The sequence below is a fragment of the Cynocephalus volans genome, chromosome 8, assembly GCF_027409185.1.
Source record: "Cynocephalus volans isolate mCynVol1 chromosome 8, mCynVol1.pri, whole genome shotgun sequence".
Taxonomy (NCBI): Eukaryota; Metazoa; Chordata; class Mammalia; order Dermoptera; family Cynocephalidae; genus Cynocephalus; species Cynocephalus volans.
In genome coordinates this window covers 902,380-923,493 of record NC_084467.1, presented here as the reverse complement: position 1 = coordinate 923,493, position 21,114 = coordinate 902,380, and the positions used below count along the sequence as shown (strand labels likewise).

At 55.0% G+C, this 21,114-nt stretch overlaps 1 protein-coding gene across 1 annotated transcript in view; it reads left to right on the top strand.

Annotated features, from left to right (window-relative positions):
- CFAP74 (cilia and flagella associated protein 74) overlaps positions 1-21,114 on the top strand; it is a 70,669-nt gene that overhangs the window by 30,717 nt on the left and 18,838 nt on the right. Inside the window, exons 11-21 of the mRNA XM_063104296.1 lie at positions 2,781-2,970; positions 4,563-4,718; positions 5,922-6,095; positions 6,892-7,010; positions 7,955-8,021; positions 8,439-8,528; positions 8,919-9,089; positions 10,001-10,163; positions 17,500-17,567; positions 18,091-18,213; positions 20,893-21,014. Coding sequence (XP_062960366.1) covers positions 2,781-2,970; positions 4,563-4,718; positions 5,922-6,095; positions 6,892-7,010; positions 7,955-8,021; positions 8,439-8,528; positions 8,919-9,089; positions 10,001-10,163; positions 17,500-17,567; positions 18,091-18,213; positions 20,893-21,014 — 1,443 coding nt within the window. The remainder of the gene's footprint in view (positions 1-2,780; positions 2,971-4,562; positions 4,719-5,921; positions 6,096-6,891; positions 7,011-7,954; positions 8,022-8,438; positions 8,529-8,918; positions 9,090-10,000; positions 10,164-17,499; positions 17,568-18,090; positions 18,214-20,892; positions 21,015-21,114) is intronic.

The following is a 21,114-nucleotide window of genomic DNA, read 5'->3' as shown; positions in this document are numbered from 1 at the left end:
GTGGGTGGATGGATGGATGAGTGGGTGAGTGGATGGATGGTTGGATGGGTGGATGGGTGGGTGGATGAATGGGTGATTGGATGGATGGGTGGATGGGTGGACGGATGGATGGGTGGCTGGATGGATGGATGAGTGGGTGAGTGGATGGATGGTTGGATGGGTGGATGGGTGGGTGGATGAGTGGGTGAGTGGATGGATGGGTGGATGGGTGGGTGAGTGGATGAATGGGTGCATGGGTGAGTGGGTGGGTGGATGGATGCATGGGTGGATGGATGGGTGGATGGATGGATGGGTGGATGGATGGATTGGTGGGGGGAAGAATGGGTTTGTGGGTGGATGGATGGGTGAGTGGGTGAGTGGATGGATGGATGAGTGGGTGAGTGGATGAATGGGTGGATGGGTGGGTGGGTGGATGGGTGGGTGAGTGGATGAATGGGTGGATGGGTTAGTGGGTGCGTGGATGGATGCATGGATGGATGGATGGATGGGTGGATGGATGGATGGGTGGTGGGAAGAATGGGTGGGTGGGTGGATGGATAGGTGGGTGGGTGGGTGAGTAGGTGGATGGATGGATGGGTGGATGGATGGGTGGGTGGGTGGATGGATGGATGGGTGGGTGAGTGGATGGATGGGTGGATGGGTGGATGGGTGGGTGAGTCGATGCATGGGTGGATGGGTGGGTGGGTGGAAGAATGGGTGGGTGGGTGGATGGGTGGATGGGTGGGTGGTTGGAAGAATGGGTGGGTGGGTGGATGGGTGGATGGGTGGATGGGTGGGTGAGTGGATGCATGGGTGGATGGCTGGGTGAGTGGATGCATGGGTGGATGGGCGGGTGAGTTGATGAATGGGTGGATGGGTGGATGGTGAGTGGGTGGATGGATGGGTTAGTGGATGGATGGATGGATAGGTGGATGGATGCATGGATGGATGGATGGGTGGATGGATGGAAGGTTGGATGGATGGAAGGATGGATGGATGGGTGGTTGAGTGGATGGGTGGATGGGTGGATGAATGGATGGATGGATGGATGGATGGATGGGTTATTGGATGGATGGATTTATGGGTGGGGGGAAGGATGGGTGGGTGGGTGGATGGATGGGTGGGTGGATGGGTCGATGGGTGGGTGAGTGGATGTATGGGTGGATGGGTGGGGTCTAGTGGATGGTTGGATGGATGGGTGGGTGGGTGGGTGGATGGGTGGATGGGTGGGTGAGTGGATGAATGGGTGGATGGGTGAGTGGGTGGGTGGATGGATGCATGGATGGATGGATGAGTGGATGGATGGATGGGTGGATGGATGGATTGGTGGGGGGAAGAATGGGTTTGTGGGTGGATGGATGGGTGGATGGATGAGTGGGTGAGTGGATGGATGAATGAGTGGGTGAGTGGATGGATGGGTGGATGGGTGGATGGGTGGGTGAGTGGATGAATGGGTGGGTGGATGGGTGGGTGATTGGATGAATGGGTGGATGGGTGAGTGTGGGTGGATGGATGCATGGATGGATGGATGGATGGGTGGATGGATGGATGGGTGGTGGGAAGAATGGGTGGGTGGGTGGATGGATAGGTGGGTGGGTGGGTGAGTAGGTGGATGGATGGATGGGTGGATGGATGGGTGGGTGGGTGGATGGATGGATGGGTGGGTGAGTGGATGGATGTGTGGATGGGTGGATGGGTGGATGGGTGGATGGGTGGATGGATAGTTCGGTGGAATGGTGGATTGGTGTGTGGGTGGGTGAGTGGATGGTTAGATGGATGGGTGGATGGATGGGTGGGTGGGTGGGTGGATGGCTTGGTGGGGAGTGGATGGTTGGATGGGTGGGTGGATCGATAGGTGGGTGGAAGAATGGGTGCTTGGGTGGATGGATGGTTGGTTGGGTGGATGGATTGATGGGTGGGTGGGTGGATGGATGGATTGTTGGGTGAGTGGGTGGATGGGTTGATGGGTGGGTGAGTGGATGTATGGGTGGATGGGTGGATGGGTGGTTGGGTGGATGGATGCATGGATGGATGGATGGGTGGATGGATGGGTGGATGGATGGATGGAAGGTTGGATGGATGGAAGGATGGATGGATAGGTGGGTGAGTGGATGGGTGGATGGATGGATGGATGGTTGGGTGGCTTAGTGGATGGATGGATGGATGGATGGGTAGGGGGAAGAATAGGTGGATGGATGGGTGGATGGGTGGATGGGTAGATGTGTGGGTGGATGATTGGGTGGATGGGTGGGTGGATGGATGGGTGGGTGAGTGGATGAATGGGTGCGTGGGTGGATGGATGGGTGGATGAATGGATGGATGGATGGGTGGATGGATGGATGGAAGGTTGGATGGATGGAAGGATGGATGGATAGGTGGGTGAGTGGATGGGTGGATGGATGGATGGATGGTTGGGTGGGTTAGTGGATGGATGGATGGATGGATGGGTAGGGGGAAGAATAGGTGGATGGATGGGTGGATGAATGGATGGGTAGATGTGTGGGTGGATGAGTGGGTGGATGGGTGGGTGGATGGATGAATGGTTGGATGGGTGGGTGAATGGATGGGTGGGTGAGTGGATGAGTGTGTGGAATGGTGGATGGGAGGATGGCTGGGTGGCTGAGTTTGGAGTGGGTGGATGGATGTATAGATGGACGTCCTCAGTACTGATCCTGCCCTCAGTTGCTGCCTCAGTGAGCGCTGCCTCAGCTACACTAGGTTGAGTGAATGCCTGGCCACACCTTCTCACCTGGGGCCAAGATGGAGGCATCTTGTTCTCTTCTGAGAAGCGTTTCCTGCAGGGCCTTTGAGGAGGAGCAAAAGCTCAGAAAGCAGGAGATTGTCAGTAGGATCTGGAAAGAGGAGGCTGAGGAGGAAAAACGGAAAAGGCAACATCCCCCTGCCAAAGCTAGAGTCCCACGGACGCTGAGAAACAAGACCTGGAGCTACATCTCTGACTTCTGTGAAGGGAACACAGCCAGTTACCCACTCGTAAGCAAGATGCCTTTTCTAGATAGAATTCACACCCTCCAGAGTGCAAGTGAGAAGGCAGGAAGTGGTCTGAGCACTCAGGGCCACGGCCATCTGCAGGACCATGCACATCTGTGGCCCTGGGGCAGGTGCAAGGCAGGGAAGCCCACCTCAGGGATTCAGTGTCCTGGTCCTGCGGCACATACCAGGGCCACTTTGACCTTGAGTGTTGCCTCTGTGCAAGATGGGGGCAGCCACGTGTTGGGGGATCAGCTCTACACGCAAATCAGCCCGGCTGCCAAGTGTGTCTACTATTGCCCTAAATACGGCAGCTTCCCCCTCACTTGTTCATTCACTCACTGACTCGCTCACTCACTCATTCACTCACTCACTCGCTCACTCACTCATTCGCTCACTCGCTCATTCACTCACTCATTCACTCACTCATTCACTCACTCATTCACTCACTCACTCATTCACTCATTTACTCACTCATTCACTCGCTCACTCATTCACTCATTCACTCACTCACTCACTCACTCACTCATTCATTCACTCGCTCACTCACTCATTCACTCACACTGAGGGCCTGCTCTTTGTCACTTGCTAGTGTAGGCAATGCCCGCAGTCTGAGGGGTTTATTTTTAGTTTACCTTTCCCTGGGGTTGTGCAGTAGGGACACTGTCCCCCTCCTGAGTGATGTAGTGCTTCACAGGTGCTCTGCCCTTATGTCCCCAGAACCTGAAGGTCAAGGTCATTGGCTCCAACAAATGCCCAGCTGCCAAAGCCCAGCCTCAGGCTGCCTCATTTTTGGCTGCGGGTCTTCATCGTTCCCCCAGTGCATCATGGAAGGTCTTTTCCTGTTTCTCAGGCTCCCCATGCCCGAGGCGGGGCCTCTGCCCTCACCACTCTTCCCACCCACCACCTCTACCTGCAACACCCTGCATGCCCCTCCCTTGTTATCTGTGCAGAGAAACTGTCCCTGCCACCCCTCTGTTTCTCTACTTCAGCCTCCAGTCTGCCCTGCTGGGGCCAGACCTCATGGTTTGCAGCAATGCACCCTCTATGTACGTCCTAACTTCCCAACTTGTTCCTCTGTCCTTAAGATGTTCCTTCCGTACTCAGCCCTGTCCGCCTGGCTCAGCACAGCGCCCACCTCTCCTGCAGGCCCAGCACAGAGCCCGAGCTGACAGACCAGCCCCCACCCCCAAACTGGCAAACCATCACAGCTGTCCTCCTGGGACTGGCATGGGGCTTTTCCAGGACACGGTTTATACTAGCGAAAATTAGAAAAAATGAGCACCCAGTAGAGATCAGTGGGGAAGGTAATGGCCCATCCAGAAACTGGAAGATTTTTCCATAAAAGGGATTCTCCGGGGCATTGCAAAAACTCTTTAATAATGTATGAAAATACTTGTTATATTTTCAGTGGAAAAGGTTACAAAACAGTGTGTGCCAGAGCCTCTGGACAGAGTGGAAGAGCTGGAGAGTGGTGTCGGGTGGCGCCGTGTGCTGCGCGGCTGCACACAAGGCCCGTTTTCTTTCTGCTTGTCTGAGTGCTTGCCATTTTCTGTGACGAACGCGTCTTAGCTGGTTTTCTCTCGCTGATTAAGGAGAACGACACTGTTGAACACCCTGACCCTGCTCGGTTGCTGAAAGGCATCTCCAGTGAGTCCATTCAGGGGGACCCCGAGGCCACATCTGAGGAGGAGACATTAGCGGTGCCGGAGATCCCCGGGCTTTGGAACGAGGACCATAAGCCCTACCAGGTACCAGCTTTTGCTCCGTTGGGCCCTTTGCAGCTGGGAACCCCAGGCTGTCTTTTGACTGCTCCCACCTACCGTGCTGCCTCCCTCCTGCGAGCACAGGTCCCTCTCCCCTTGTGCAGCTGCCAAGGGGACTGACTGTGCCCCATGATCCCAAACCTCCCTGCACCCAGCTCCCCCATCACTGGGGCCTCAGCAGTCTCTGCACATGGCTGTGTGTGGCCCGGAGGGACAGGGGGTCTTGAAGTCAGAGGAATGATTCTGAACTACCCTGCTTTCTCCTGGGGAGGCCCATTTCTTGAGAAAGGTCCGAGTTCGAACTCTCTCAGGTGGCCTTATCGAAGAAACATGCTGCATCCAGAGCATGGTGCTGCAGCCTGCGAGAGCAGGAGGCTCGGGTGAGCTGAGTTAGTGCCAGCCGAGAGGCCACGGCTGTGGCTCTGTTCCACCTGGGGGCATCACCCGCCCCTCAGTTTCTGTGAAACGTGGTCACCGTTGCTGTCAGGGCCAGGCCATTTGGTTTTGCTGGTTCTGGAGAAGCCTGACTGACTAGGGCAATGGAGGGCAGACGGGCCAGCCACCCCATTGCTCTGGACCCAGCAGGAGGCGGGTGGCACCCGGCAGAGCAGTGTCCTGGCAGCTTCCCACCATGGGAGGGCAAGGGAGCCGCCCGGCTGCCGGGCGCAGGCACCTGCTGACCTGGAGCCCCGGCCCACACAGGCCCCGCAGCGCTTCAGAGGGACATCCAGGGCCATGGCCGGTCACGGCCTGCCCAGTCACAGGTGCCAGCCAGCCGGCTCCATCTGGGCAGAGCTTCATTTGTGCCGACACTGCCACTTAAGAAATCATTTCCTGTAGAACTTTTCAAACCCTTTCTCTTATCCTGATTTAACAACCCGGAAAATTCTCCCTCTGCCTTTACTTCCCAGAAATCTGCCTGAATCCTGGACACTTCTGCTTTCCTTGCTTTCATTTTTTTCTCTTTTTCCGGAGTGGAGCCTCCTGCCCTGCCGCGGGCCGGAGCTCGGGGGTATCCATTTCTGCGTTGGGGGCTGTGCTCTCCCTGCCCCCGGCGGCGGGTGGTTTAGCTCTGGGCTTCGTTAACTGTGGTCACTTCCAAGCTGCCATTAGTGATGCCCCCGCGCAGCGCCCACCACAGCTGGGCCTGCTTCTGACAAGCCCGGCCTCTGTGTCTGTGAACTCGAGGTGCCCAAGGAGGACGTGGACCGAAAGCCTGTGGGCGGGACAAAGATGGACAAGGACGTCTTGGCCCGCACCATGGCGCGGCTGCGGAGCGCGGTGGTCCACAGGCAGGTGGTGTCGGGGCGTGAGTTCAAAGGCCGCCCCTTCAACAGCAAGCCGGAGCTCATCCTCTTCAAGGTGAGCCTGTCCGGGCCCCTGGGCCAGGGGGTGTCAGCACAGGACAGTGGGGTAACCGGTGCCCCACTGTCCTACCCTGGCACCTGTTGTTGTAACGTCGGAAAACCCACAGGCTTCTTCACTGGGCGTGGACAGAGGTGGGTCCAAGATGGATCCCCGATGGAGGGATCCGACCCCTGCCCTGGGGGGCCCTCCTGAGGAGCAGGAAGCTCCCATGGCCCTCAGAAAACCCTGCACTCATGGGGCAGCAGGGAGCCCCGGGCCTGCTGGAAGGGGATGTGCTGGGCCAGACACCAGCCGGACCCGTCTGGTGGGCAGATCCCCACTTCACATGAGGCGACTGATCTCAGCAGGCACAGAGTGGGGACAGGCGAGGCTCGGGTGGAGTTTGTCTGGCTCTGTTTGCCAGACTTTGCAGGAGAGAGTGGCCCCGTGGGCTCCAGCAATGGAGTCAGCCCCAGCCAACCCGGAACCCTTGTTGTCTCAGCCCTCCCTCTTTGCTCCACCCACTGGTCCCCAGTAAAGCCACATCCTGCCCAGGGTGGCAAAGACTTTGATGAGACAGGCCTCCTCAGCCTGGTCTTTGTGCACCCCAGGGGCCCCTCAATTCTGGGGGAACCCTTGGGGGTCATTTTCTCAGGATCTCGGGCCAGTCAGCGCACGCTGGCTAGTGGGACCCATGGGGGGCGGACACCTAGAGGAAAAGGTGCCCGAATGTGATGGCCGCGGCACCCCCTGACCTGCTCTGGAGCTGCTGCCAGGAAGCTTCAGATCCGAACTTCTCCGACTCTCCCAGGACTTTGATATTGGCAAAGTGTACAAGAAAAAGATCACACTGATAAACGCCACCTACACAATCAACTACTGCAAGCTGGTGGGCGTGGACGACCACCTCCGGGACTTCATCCACGTTGAGTAAGAGGGGGGCCGGGCTGAGGGCAGGGCCCAGCGCCGGGGGCTCCGACGTCCTTCATGAGCAGAACTGCTGTTGTGAGCTCGTCAGGGCCTGAACCCTCAGGCCAGATATTCCTGAGGCTTTTGGAGAGGCTGCCCCCTCTCTTCTTGTGGGGAAGTCGGCTGACACCAGCCCGATTGCTCCCCTTCTCAAGTGGCCGAGCGTCCTGCTGGCTGCCCACATTTCTTTTCTTTATCACTGTGTTTGAAAGTTGGCCATTCCGGTAAGTTCTCCCTGCAAATTCGTGTGTTTTTCATTATGAAGATTAAAGCCATCTTTATTTCACAACTGTTTCCTTGAGCCGCATATTTAAATTTTTACTCTGTTCCGGTGTCTCCATTCTCTTCTTTTGAGACTCTCCTAATGCATATGTTGGGTCTTCTTTGCTGGTCTTCTATGTCTGTCATTTTCCTTCTGGTCTCCTGTAATGCCTTCTTTTTCTCCATTTCTTTCTTTCCCTGAAATTGGGCTCAAAGGCCCCACCTAAATGTTGGGCTTTCAGTCCCAGCCCCTCTCTGGCTCCTGCCCACAGCCCTCTCCCTGCACAGGGTATTAAGACCGTAGACCCCTAGCCCTAGGCCTGGCATGTGTCCAAGGAACTGAGGCTGTGGTCACCCCACAGCACCCATTCCTTGTGGAGTTGTCTGTCCCCTGGGGACTTTCCACACTTGCTGCCTGGCTGGACACGTGTGAACGTTGGTTGAAGCTTCTCCTGTCCTGGGTGCTGGGGGCAGCAGGCAGCACAGCAGACCCAGAGCTGCTCCTGGGCACAGGCAACCAGGAAGGCACAGTGCCTGGGACAGGCAGGGGAGGAAGCCCCGCTTGCCTGTGTCATTTCTGTGACGTGGCAGCATGCACCCTCCACAGCAGCTCTGACTTGTACTCTGCATCCTTGTCCCTGCAGCTTTGACCCCCCTGGCCCCATGTCTGCCGGGATGTCCTGCAAAGTTCTGGTCACCTTCAAGCCCATGGTGAGTCACAGGAGCTTCCTCACTCTGCTGAGAGATGGGGAGGTCCACCACTCCTCAGGCTCTGCAGCACATCGTGATGGAGGAAGGACACACCCGGCCTCTCAGGGAGGGTCATGTGGGTCCCCTGTTTTTCTGTTTTATTTCCCAGAAATATTCAAAATATTCTGAAATGCTAGGTACAGTCAGAGTGCGGACCCCCTGGCTCACAAGCCGGCAGGTGTGATCAGGGACTTATCCCTGCATACTCTCGGGTCTGGGTCGGGTGTGTGATGTGGCCCCTCTTGACACATCCTGCTGACCTCTCCCTCTGGGGTCCCACACACTTGGCAGGGAGCAGGCTGTGGTTACACAGACACAGCCTGTGGAACTGGGTAAAGTCACCGACGTTTATGGTGGCTGGGATTGTTTTATTTTTAGATAAATAAAGATCTGGAAGGAAATGTCTCATTTTTGGCTCAGACAGGCGGATTCTCTGTTCCACTGAAATGTTCAACAAAGAAGTGTTCTGTAAGTTCAAAGATGTCTGAGCCAGCATTTCTCAGGGTGTCCTGGTTGGGAACCCCAGCGGGGGCTGTGCCTCCCAGAGTGTGGGTGCAGACAGTGCATGGGGGGCTCAGGTCTCTACCACAGGCCTTGGTCTGGCAGCAGCTCAGGTCAGGCTCTGACCCACGCCTTAGGTTGGTAACATGCATATGGGTCTAATGAAAATGAAAGCAGTCAGACCAGCACCTGAAAAATCCAGGCAAAGCCCCTGCTCTGTGCAGAGCCCAGACTGCAGGACCCGCGAGTCAGAGAGCTTAGCATTCTGCCTGTCCCCAGGGGCTGCAGGACCCTCCTCACACAGGGCACCCTGCCACAGCTGCATGGTCACCCACTCACTCTGGTGTCCTTTGGCAGTTGTCACTTGACAGAGAGCTCATTGACTTTGGCAGCTACATGGTGGGCGAGACCACGTCCCGGACCATCACGCTGACCAATGTTGGGGGCTTGGGCACAAAATTCCAGTTTCTTCCAGCCTCAGAGCCGCATTCGATGGATGACTCACAGGTGGGTAGTGTCCTGAAAATGGCGAGTGTGCCACCTCCTCCTGTCAAGCTGTGCCACCGCAGGTTCCCTGTGGCACTACCCAGCCAAGGGCAGGGCATGGCACTCTCACCTGAAATGCAATCCTACGTGTGCAAAAATGGGCAGTGACACGAAAGAGTGTCAACGGTAGATTGCAAGGAGACAGGAGTGCAGGGACGTCCTCAAATCAGCCTTAGCAGAGAAGAAGAGATAGGCCTCCGTGAGGAGGACGCCTGCAGCCACTGGCGCCAAATGCAGTGGTGACAGGGCCAGCGGCCAGGAGCTGCAGGCCAAGATCCCCAGGCCCACCCTTGCCCTGATGCATCTTCTACGTCCCAGGGATGGGGTGGGAGGTCCAACCCAGGTGGACCCACCGTGGCTGGCACATGCTCGGTGACTGTTCTGAGAGCCCAGGAGAGGGGACTGGGTGTGCGTGGCCCAGCAGTCTAGAAGGGAGTGGCCGCAGGCTTGCAGGGCTTTGGGGCTGAAGCCCAGGAGAGAGCAGAGCTGGAACCAGGTGACCCCACACAGGGAGAGGAGTCCCCGGGACCTGCCTGGAGAAGCTGGGCGTCCCCAAGCTCAGGCAGAGAAGAAAGCTGTGTCCCCAGCCAGCTGAGAGGAAGGCGGGTCAGCCCAGGAGGGAGACTGTGGGCTCCACAAGCCAAGGCTGGGGCACAGCCAGTCCCTGGCCTAGGGGCCGGGCAGGGTGGGAGGTGGTGGGATTCGACTGCAGCCCAGCACACTGCTGGCTTCCGGAAGGTACCATGCCTGCCGGGGGCTCAGCAGGGGCCAGTGGCCCCCAGCCCGGCACACTGCCCTGTCTTCATGGCCCTCCTGGCAACGGGGGAGTGTGGGGAGTCGAGCGGAAGGTAAATGAGAAAATCGCCAAGTAAAGACGCATGTGCTCTTTTTAGAGCAGCCTCTTCACATCCGAAGACAAAAGTTTGTATGAAACAGTCGTCCCCAGTTTTTCTGAGCACCAGTTTGAGGGCAACGAGTCCTCCCCAGTGGACACACAGAGCCAGAAGGGGTCGGAGAGGCTGGACGGCAAGGACCAGGACAAGGGGCGGCCGGCAGGTGAGCACCCCCACCCCGAAGCCCCTTCCTCCCCGCCTCTGACTCCGGATCTGGCCGGGGCAGTGAGGGCCCCCGAGGGCAGCATTGCGGGAGCCTCTCCATGCACAGCCTCCTGCGGGCCGGGACGGGCCGGCGATGAGGGGCCCGGACCGGGCAGTGCTGGGAGGTCAGGGGCACGGCATTTTCCCAGGGCTTCCACTTTAAGTGATAGTATGTGAGAAAATATTCGTAAATTCAAATAAGTACTGGTGATGGAGTGCATTTAAATTGGCGTTCATACCGAAGCTAACAGAAGACTTGAAGGAGCCCAGCTCTGGACCACCAGGCTGGCCCTCAGGTGCAGCTGCAGGCGCTGCCCTGGCCTCTACCACTGTCTCTGTGGCTGTGGCCGGTGTCGATTGTGTCAGCTGTGCAGCAGTGCGTGCAATGCACGCGACCGTCTGAGCCAGGGAGGAGGAAGGCCCTTGAGGCCCGGCCCTCCCCACGGCCCCAGACTGCAGCCTCGGCTTGTTTCTGTCAGCCCCTTGCTGTCTCCACGGCTCTCCCACACACACGTAGGCCCAGAAACGGTGGGTCCCTCCTGTCTTTAGCTCCAGTAGTGCCTCGCCAGCGTGGGTGGCTCCTGTCATGCCTGTGCCAAGGTCACGCAGCCTCTGTGCCACCACAGCAATGCCACGATTTCTGCGGGTGCAGGGCCGGTGTGCCCTGCTTCATTCTCAAGGTGGTTGTGCTGATTTACTCTCCCACCAACAGTGTGCAAGTCTGTGCTGTCCAGTATGGCTGTCATGAGCCACATCTGGCTACTTAAATTAGTCCAAATGAAATAACAGGAAAAATTCAGTTCCTCCTCCACACAAGCCACATCTCATGCTCGTAGCGACACACGGCCAGTGGCTGCCGCATTGGACAGCCCAGAAACCCAACTTCCCCGCATCACAGAGAGTCCTATGGGACCGGGCTGGGTTGGCACAGCCTGCTCCACGTCCGCACGGACACGTGGTCGCACGGTCCAGCTGTGTCCACCCAGGAGGCCCCTGTAGCATGCGCTGTTGAGGTTTTAATTTGTATTTCCCAGATCGCCTCCAGGACTGTGCATCTGCCTGTGTGCCCTTTTACTTTTTTTTGTGCGAGAGATCTGTGGAAGGCTCTCCCCATCCTCCCTCAGGGCCGTCGGCGTGGGTCCTGGACACCAGCCGGCCGGTCAGGAGTGCGGCAGACGGCCTCCAGTCCGCGGCTCGTCTTTTCACTCCCACTGTGATATCTTGCCTTAAATCAACCGTCTTAATGTTAGTGTTTGCAAATTTACCAACGATTTCTTTTGGGGGTTATTTTGTAGGCCTTTTTAGCAAATTTTCCCCTATCCCAACATCATAAAGACATGAGGCTCGGCTCTTCTGTGTAGGTCTGTGGCTCATCCCACGCTGTTCCTTGCACAGATGGAAGGCAGGATGGAGGCTCACTGTCCTCCACGTGGACATCCACTTGTTCCTGCAACGTGTGCTGAGAAGAGTTTGCTTTCCGCATTCGGTTGATTTGTCACCGGTGTCAAAAACCAGCTGACCATATAGGTGTGGGTCTATTTCCAGGCTCTCTTCTCTGATCACAGGATTGACTTATCCATCCCCATGCCGGTACCACACTGTCCTAGTTGTTGTTGCCTGGGGGACATCTGGAAGCCACGTAGTGTAAGTCCCCCAGTGGCATTCTTTCTTTCAAGATACTTGCTTTGGATAGTTTAGGGCTTTTGAATTTCTACATACATGTTTGATCAGTTTCTGAATTTCTGCAAAAAAAGCCTAGCATGAGTGTGGCTGGCATAGTCTTGAATCTGTAGATCAGTTTGGGGAGAATTGACATCTTAATATTGAGTCTTTCAATCCATAAACATGATACATCTCCCTGTTTAGTTAGGTCTTCTTTGACTTTTTCAGCAATGTTTTATAGTTTACAATGTAGAGGTCTTATACTTTTTGGGTCTGTTTATCCAGTCTGACAATCTTTGACTGTTTCCAGAGCATTTAATTTATTTAAATTTACGGTGGTTATTGACATAATTGGATTTGTTTCTACCATCTAATTTTATGCATGATGTGGTTCTTGTTTCTTTTTCATTTTATTTTCTGGCCTTTTATCCCCTCTCCTTCTTTTATTCTTTACTAACTAGAAAGTCCCCTGGTCTTTGAAGTGGCCTTAAAACAGGAAACACACCTTACCATGGCTGGGCAGCCTGGCCAGAGGTGGAGCCACCACGGCTGGAGGGACTACCAGCCGCTGCAAACATCTGGTGTGAATGTGGGGTGCAGGGACAGATGGATCCTGCTGCTTGGCATTTGCTAATATTCCAGGCCTCACATGCTGCTGCCTGCATGATCCAAACTGCCTCAAGCAGAGACTTTAGGAGAAAGTAGTCCCAGGCAGAAAGAGCCGCAGGTGACAGGCCAAAGCAGAGGCCAGCCCTCTCTGAACTCAAAAGAATTCCACAGGTAAAGTACCACGAAACACATGGTCATAGTCACGATTCACTCAACATTTTCACCAAGAATACTAGCAACTGAATCCTGTGAAAAAGGACATCACGTCAGAGCAGGCGGGGTCTGTCCTCAGAATACCAGGCTGGTCCAACATTCAAAAATCACCTAGTGTCATTCACCATATCGAAGTCCAAAGAAGAAAAAACATGATTTTCTTGATAGATGCAGAAAAAGTATTTGACAAAACTCAATATCCATTTATGATAAAAACCCTCAGCAAACTATGAGTAGAAGAGAACCTCTCAAACCGACTAATGGGCACCTTAAAAACAAAAGACACCTTCAGCTGGCATCAAGCGTGACAGTGAAAGAGTGAGCCCTTCCCCCACAGACAGGGAACAGCGAAGGTTTCCACGAGTCCACTCCTGTGCAATAAAGCAAGAAAAAGAAATAAAATACATATACTTTGGGAAGAAAGAAGTAAAACTGTCTTTATTCATAGGCAACATGATGGTCTATCTAGAAAATCCTAAAGAATCCACAGAACTGAGAATGAGTTTAGCAAGGCCACAGACACCATATAACCCAAAGAAATTGAGCATATTTCTACATGGTAGAAATTAACCATTGGAAATAGAATTTTTATGAGTACTATTTATAATAGCATCCAAAACATGAAATACTGAGTTATAAAGCTACCAAAAAAACATGCAGGGTCTGTATGCTGAACACTATAAAATACCACTGAAAGAAATCAAAGACCTAAATAAATGGGGACATATGTGGCATTTGTGGACTGGAGGACTTTGCTGAAATATCAGTTCTTCCAAAACTGACTGTGGACCAATGCAATTAGTCACAATCCCAGCAGGGATTTTTATGGAAATCCAAAGGACCTAAGGTAGCCAAAACAATTTTGGAAAACAAGAATAAAGTTGGAAGACTTAGACCACCTGCTTTCAAGACTTACTACAAAGCTACAGGAACAAGACAGTGTGATATTGGCAAAGGGACAGACACAGAGATTCAATGGAACAGAGCGGAGAGTCCGGAAGCAGACCTGCACAGATACTGTCGGCTGATTTTGAACAGAGGCGCAGAAGTAATTTCTTGGAGAAAGAACAGTCTTTTTGACAAGTGAGGCCTTAACATTTGAATAAACATCAGCCAAAAACATTGAACCTCAATCCATGCCTCATACTGTGAACAGAAATTACTCAAAATAGATCACAGAACTGAATGTAAAACCTAGAACCATGACGCCTCTAAAAGAAAATGTAGTAGAAAATGCATAACTTTGCGTTAGACAAAGGTTTCTTAGATATGACACAGAAAGCACGATCCATTTTTATGCTGAGACTGACTCACAACTTTAAACAGCGCAGCTGCCCCATGTGAGGTGCAAACTCATGACACGATCCATTTTTTTAAATTATAAACTGGACTTCATCAAAGTTCAGAATGTCTGCCCTTCGGAAGACACTGTTGGGAGGACGAAAGGACAAGCTGCAGCCTGGCAGAAGGTATCAGCAAATCACATACTGTATAAAGAACTGTATCCAGAATATAAAAAGAATTCTCAAAACTCAGCTAGGAAACAAATAACCCTGTCAAAAAATGTGCAAAAGACTGGAATGGGCATGTCACCATGGAAGATATGCAGGAGGCAAATAGGCACGTGAAAGGCTGCTCCACGTCACCAGACATGAAGGAGATGCAAGTTAGAGCCCCAGCGGGGCCCACTGCACACTTCTGAGAGAGGCCACACCAGACACAAAAACTGGAGCACAGCACGCTGGCGAGGAGTAACTGAGGCTCGCATGGCGCTGCTGGGAGTGCGGGGCGGTGCCACACTTTGGGAAAGAGTTCAGCAGTTCCTTATAAAATTGAGCAAGCATCATACACCCAGCAATCCCACTCCACGGGATTTACCAAGAGAAATGAAAAGGGTTTTGTGTGAATGTTTATGGAGTGTTTATTCGTAATTGCTGAAAACTAACTACCCTAATGTCCGTCCACTGGTGAGTGGACCTACTGTGCAATGCTACTCAGCAAGAAAAAGGAATGGACTCCTGACCAGCAGCATCGTGGATAAACCTCAATGTATCATAAGACGTCAGACTCAAAAAACGGCAAACTATATGATTCCATTTATGTGACTTTCTGGAAAAGGCAAAACTGTAGGGACAGAAAACAGATCAGTGTTTGCTGGGGGCAGGGGAAGGGGTTGACTAGAAAGGGGCCTAGTGGGATTGGGGTGGGCAGTGGGACTGGTCTGTATCTTGAGTGTGGTGGTGGGTATACAACTGTAGGCTTTATCAAAACTTGCAGAAGGTTAAATTAAAAGGGGTCACTTTTCTATCTGTAACTTATTCCTTAATAAAAATAATAGAAAAAAAATCACACACATAGAGTATCCCAACCTTGCATGGTTCAGGTGTTGGTATTACCAGACACTGAAAATAAAATAAGTATGCTCAACACACTGAAAAATAGTAGAATAAGATCAAGTAAGTTTGAAAATGAATCCATAACAACTTCTAGAAGTAAGAATATGATCACTGAAAGTGAAATCTCAATCAGTGGGTTAAACTAAATTAGACATTACTGAAGAGAGAATTAGTGAATTGGAAGATAATCCAAAAGAAATTTTCTAAATGCAGAAAGACAGAGATGGAAACATGAAAGAAATGGCACGAGCAACCACAGATGTAGTGAGAAGGTCCCACAGTGTCCACTGGAGTCTGGGAAAGGCAGTGTTTAAAGACATACTTGCTGAGAATTTTCTAAAAGTTGAAACACGTCTAAACTCACATCCAGGAAGAGAGCGAACATCCAACCTATTATCAATAAAACAAAACAGACACATGCAGCAGATAAGATCAGACACACAATTAAAGAAAAATTTCCTGATCATTAACGAGCCTGATTCTAGAATTTATGAAAGCTCTCCATGTTCTAGCAAGTGGGCCACGTGGTTCCGTGCTCAGACTCCAAGAGCCCCCAACCACCATCCACACAGAACAGAGCAGCTGACCCAGAGTCTGACCACCTGGTCTCAGTCCAGGCGGTCACTGGGGTTACTCCTGAAGCAGCTGAGGATGTAAACCATCGGAGTGGTGGGCAGCTGACTCTGGCCATGCTCCCTCCCTGCCTGGGGTGGCAGTCCTGGCTCCTGATCAGGGTGACAAGTTCACCAAGTTGGAGGAGCTCAGAAATGGGGGCCCTGCTGCCTTTACAACCCAGACCCAAGAAAGGATGCACACTACCCTGGGAGGTAATAATTCAGCTCCTGGAGAGCCGTGCTGTCCAGACATGGTATCCAGGCACTAAGCTTGGGGCAGGCTCCAGCAAGCCCACTAGGGCTCTCCACATGACCCAGCCTGGCCACAGCAGCGCAGCAGGTCTGACCCAATCTGGCAGCAGGTCAGAGGCCAGAAGAGGAGGACATGGACCTCTGCCTGTCCTATCGAATCGCGTCTGTTCATGTGCAAAGTCAACAAGAAGGCCCTCTCAGATGTGCAAGGAACAGCGTCTGCTACCCAGGGGCCTTTCTAAGTCTCCCGCCAGTGCCCACAGAGCCCCATGGACAGATGGAAACCAGGAGCCCACAGCACGCACGCAGACAAAGCTGTAACCATGATCAATTAGGTCACAAAATTTGATCATTAAAGAAAAGTCCTTGAAAGCTGATTTTGTTTTAAAATTTCCAAGACTCAGTAGTCCTCCCGACTCCAGCCTCTAATACCTGTCCCCACCCCAGGGCTGGGTCATGAGAGTATGGCAGCCATCAGGAGGGGGCTCCCAAACCCTCAGCACAGAATCTGCATTGGTCAGCGTTCTCCAGAGAGACAGAACCAAAAGGATATGTACATAAATTTATGAGAGGGGACTTACGAGGGGAATTGGCTCATGTGACTGTGAAGGCTGGGGAGGCCCACGACAGGCCGTCTGCAGACTGCACGCCAGCAGTGTGGTTCAGTCCAAGACTGGGAGCCTCAGAACCAAGGAGGCTGAGGCCTGAGAGCGGGGGCACTGCCAGGGAAGTCTCGGAACCCAAAGGCTGAAGAGCCTCAAGTTGGGATGTCCACGAACAGGAGAGAAGAGCATCTCCCAGCTCCAGAAACCGTGCACTCTCTGTACCCTGGTCCCCCCCACACACAGCAGACCACACTTCTGCTATGTCCCCCCACTCCCCACCAGCCACCCCCTGGGCTCACACTGCAGCCAGGCTCCCAGCCCACACCACTGACCCTCCTGTCACCCCAGGCAGGAGGGGCACGGGGGCCCTTGGAGAGGAGGACACAGGGCCCTGCACACGCCGCAGCGACAGCCTGCAGTGCCTGAGAGCTAGGGCGAGCTGGCTGGCTGTGCACCCCACCCCGCAGGGATGAGATGGAAGACAGGGAAGCGAGGACGTCAGGAGGTCCCAGGCCTGAGGCCAGACGCCCCCCAACGTCACTTCGTCCCTCCTGTGAACAAGAAAATTTTTGTGGAGCCAAAGGGGGAGGGGCAGCGCCTCCCCGAGGGCCTCGACTAACCCTGGAAAAGGGACGAGAGCAGGCAGATGGAATTGTCCAGAGCCACCCTCTAGGGATCCCATCCTCTCTCACAGCCCTTTGACAGCTGTCTGGGCAGACGGCCCCCGGGGGCAGCCAAGGACAAGCTCCACAGCGGCAGGTGGCTGGTGGGGCACAGATCCCGCCCTGGCACCGGCTTCCCCTGTGGGCCACACAGCTCACTATGTTCAGAAAGGACAGCTCCAGGGGCTGTTTGGGGCGCAATGACCATGGCCCAGGCAGGTCTGAGCAGAGCTGCCCGCCCCATACAGCCAAAGCTCATCTCCGACACCCCTTCTCTTCCAGAACCAGAGGGAGGAAGCGCGACCATCAGCGTGGCCAGCGAGGCGCAGATGGAGATCAGACTGGGGGAGGTCAGCCAGCCCGTCCCGCACAGACCCTGGCTGCCAGAGCCGGGACACGGCCCACGCCCCTCGGCCCAGCCACGCCCTCCTGACCTGCTGGCCCCACCCCCAGGGCCCTTGCATTTGACCAAAGCCAGGCTGGGCCGTGCCCACCACTGGACTTGCAGCCTCCGGGCAGCCTGCAATCTTGGCCAGCGTCGGCCACAACCTCCCAGGCTGATGCTGGGCAGGAGCGGAGCAGCAGGGCCGGTTGCCTGGGTGTGGGGCACTTGGTCTGCCATGGAGAGGACACTGACCGTGGGGGCGATGCAGGGGGTGTCCAGGCTGCCCTTGTCTCTCCTGTGGAGTCCCACAGGGCAGCACCAGACTTGGGACAGGGCAATGTGTGGCCATGTGGCCACCCCAGGGACATGGGTCCTGCCACTGTTTGTCCTCCCAGTGATGTGGCCATCATGAGGGTTCATGGGAGGCACCTTAATAAAAACTGTGCAACCCGGCTGACCCCTTAGTGTCTCTCCTCCTGTCCGTGCAGATAACAGAGGGGGAGATCGGTGCCTTCAGCTCCACCAAAGTGACCATCATCTTCACCCCGCTTATCCCCGGAGAGACACGAGCCAAGTTCAAAGTCGTGTTCAGCAACGCACAGTGCCCAGCAGTGAGTATCCCGACCGGCCGCCCCTCCCTGCACACTCCGTGAGGGCGGCACGGACGGTTGGCACCACAGTCAACACACGCACGCACGCGCGCACACGCATGTTCCTGCACACACGTGCTTGTCTTTCTTAATTTCCAAGTAGTCAAAATTTTTATTTGTTGCTTTTCATCATTTATTCATGTCTGTTAAATCAGATCACGGAGCGTGATCTACGAACTCTTTATTTGTGAAGAGTTTCTCTGACGGGAGACAAGGCTGCGATTGCAGCGCACCCGTGCACACGGGAGGAGCTCACTGGTCGGGGGCTGCACACCCCGCACTGGCTGCAGCGTCCGGGCCGCGCTCCCTGCACGGCGTGTGTCTCCAGTGGCGATGCTTGTGGTGGTCCCCCGCCCGGGCCACGTGTCGCCACCTCACAGGGCACGTGAACTCTCGGCCACTCCTCCCCATGAGCGTCCTCATCAGAACCAGCCCCGCCTTGCCCTGCTGCTGTCCTTGCCTTTGACCTCCGCCCATGTGACGGAAGTGACACGGCCACACCTCTGATCCTTTGTCCTCTGCTTCACGGTCATCCTTTCTTCACATACAACTTTTTGTGTCTTCCAAGGAGCCGGGTCTTGTCTGCTGGCTGGGCTGTGGTTGCCCTGCTGGGCAGAGCCGGGTGCCCTGGCAGAGCAGAGCCACCGGGCACGCTGGCTCGTGTCCCACCTCCACGTGCGGCGGTCGTTTATCTCATGGCACCGTTCCCTCTTCTCAGTCTTCTTGTCTCTGCTGCTTTGATCAAGTTTCTACTTCTCTGCTTTCTTCTCTTTGTTATTGGGAAATTGCACTTTTTTGTTCCACCTCCTGACCCCACCTGACTTTCTGTTTCTGTGTGGAAGGGAAAGTCTTACAGATGCTCTGTCCCCACAAGACATGCTCCCCGCAGCACTTCCTCAGGACCGACATAAAATGCAATTTCCGTGTCCCTTCTTTCCCGTTTTGGCCCTAAACTCCTAGGTTTACTTGAGTATCATTCAGTTGCTGGAATTTCCCGGCCGTGCCCCACGGCTGGGGAGATCTTATCTAATAGCCTCGGTCCACGTGCCCGGCAGGCACTGCCTCTGTCCACGTGTGGCCATCTAGCGTGGTCTGCGCTCACCACGGTCGCCTCTCCCCTCCCGATCAGGAACCCTGATCAATAGCTTCTTTCCTGTGCTAAGAAGGAATCAGTCAGGGAGAGCAGGAAACAGCCTGTACGTCCACCTCCCGCGGGCAATTTATGACAAGGACAGTGATTTATAACAGGAACCCCAGCAGCTAGGCATTGCCCCACAGCATCCCATCATGTCACAAAACACAGCACGCTACCAAGGCCCCACAAAAACCCAAAGCACCCCACAGTGCCCCACCATGGTCCACCATACCCCACAGTACCCCAGTGTGCCCCACAGTGTCCCTGTGGGGGTGACCAGGACTTTGAGAGCCTGGCCTGCCTGGAGAGGGTGGCCTGTGGTGCTGTGCCACTAGGTGAGGGGAAGAGGCCGGCCAGGTGGCCCTGCCACGCTGAGTCCTGTCCTGTAGATGACCCTGCCCCCCGTGGCAACCCATGGGGACATGCCCTCCAGCCCATTCCAGCACTGGGGCTGCATCACTGTGCCTTCCCACCTCCCATCTTCCCGCTGTCACGCTGTAACGCGCTATGCACTGACAGCTGGGCAGGCCAGGGTGCTGTCACCCTTGTACCCAGCACATCGTGGCCTTGAAGTGACATCGTGTGTTCCTCCTGGAAGCGTCTCCTGACGCTCCAGCAACTTCACTTCCCTGAGCGTTTGCTGCTTGCTCTGCTCCATCTTGTCTCTGGCCCCGGGGACCGGCTGCATTTGTCACAGCGCTGCGCCTGGGCTCTGCTGGCTGGCGGTCCTAAGTGCCGCCAGTGCCGCAGGAAGGGAAGCATTCTAACCCGTCCCCGTCCCCCCGCACCCCTACCCAGCCATGTGGGCTGGTGTCCTAGAAGGGGCGGGCACCGGTCCCAGACTGAGGACCCAGCAGTCCTCGCGGGCGTTCAGCGTGCTCGGCTCCCCCCACAGCAGCAGGACGGTGCCCACTGTCCAGGCAGCTTCACCCTGCGGGGGCCAAGCTCCCACAGGCCGTGCCCAGCCTGGGGGCTTTGCTCCCCCTGCAGACACCCCGCAAGTCCCCAAACCTCCACTCGGGCCACCCAACCTCCTGAGACCCCTGGAGTCAGAGTCTGGGGAGAAGCCGGGGGAGGGGGACGGTGGCCTCCCTCCCTCTCTCCCTGGGACATCAGGACGGGGACCCTTCCAAAGCCTCCAGTGGGTGTTAGCTGAGGAAGCTGTGCCCTGTGTCTGCTTTTCTATGTGACGCGCCACTCTGCCACAGAAAGGTTTTTCATGCAACTGAAAAACGCTGATAATTATGAGCCTGGGCGGCGGGCACGTCCGGTTTTCTACTCTATCAGAGCAATGTTCCAACACTTGATAATAAAATAATTTTACAAACAGTACGACATGAAGGTGTCACACAGAACCCCGAAGCCCGGCTGTGTAAAGGTTCACCTCCCAGGTCTCGTGAGACTTGTGCGATGCGGCCTGCGACACGTCCCTGCTGCGTCCCGTGTGAACGCCGGGGTCACCACCTGCTCTGCTGAAGGGACTGAGTGTGCGTGTCCAAATTTAGCTGTATTTCAGAGCCACTGGCATGGCTGTCGACGTGCCAGTCTGGGTGCCCAAGCCCAACGTGGACCTGAAGATCTGCGTGTACGACCGGCTCTACCAGGACTCAGTGCTCGTCCACACGCGGTGAGCCCCCACAGTGGTCGGGTTAAGGACCCTGAGGTGGGAGGTGACCCTGGATTATCCAGGAGGTTCCAGGGTCATCACGGGGTGGTCACGAGGGAGG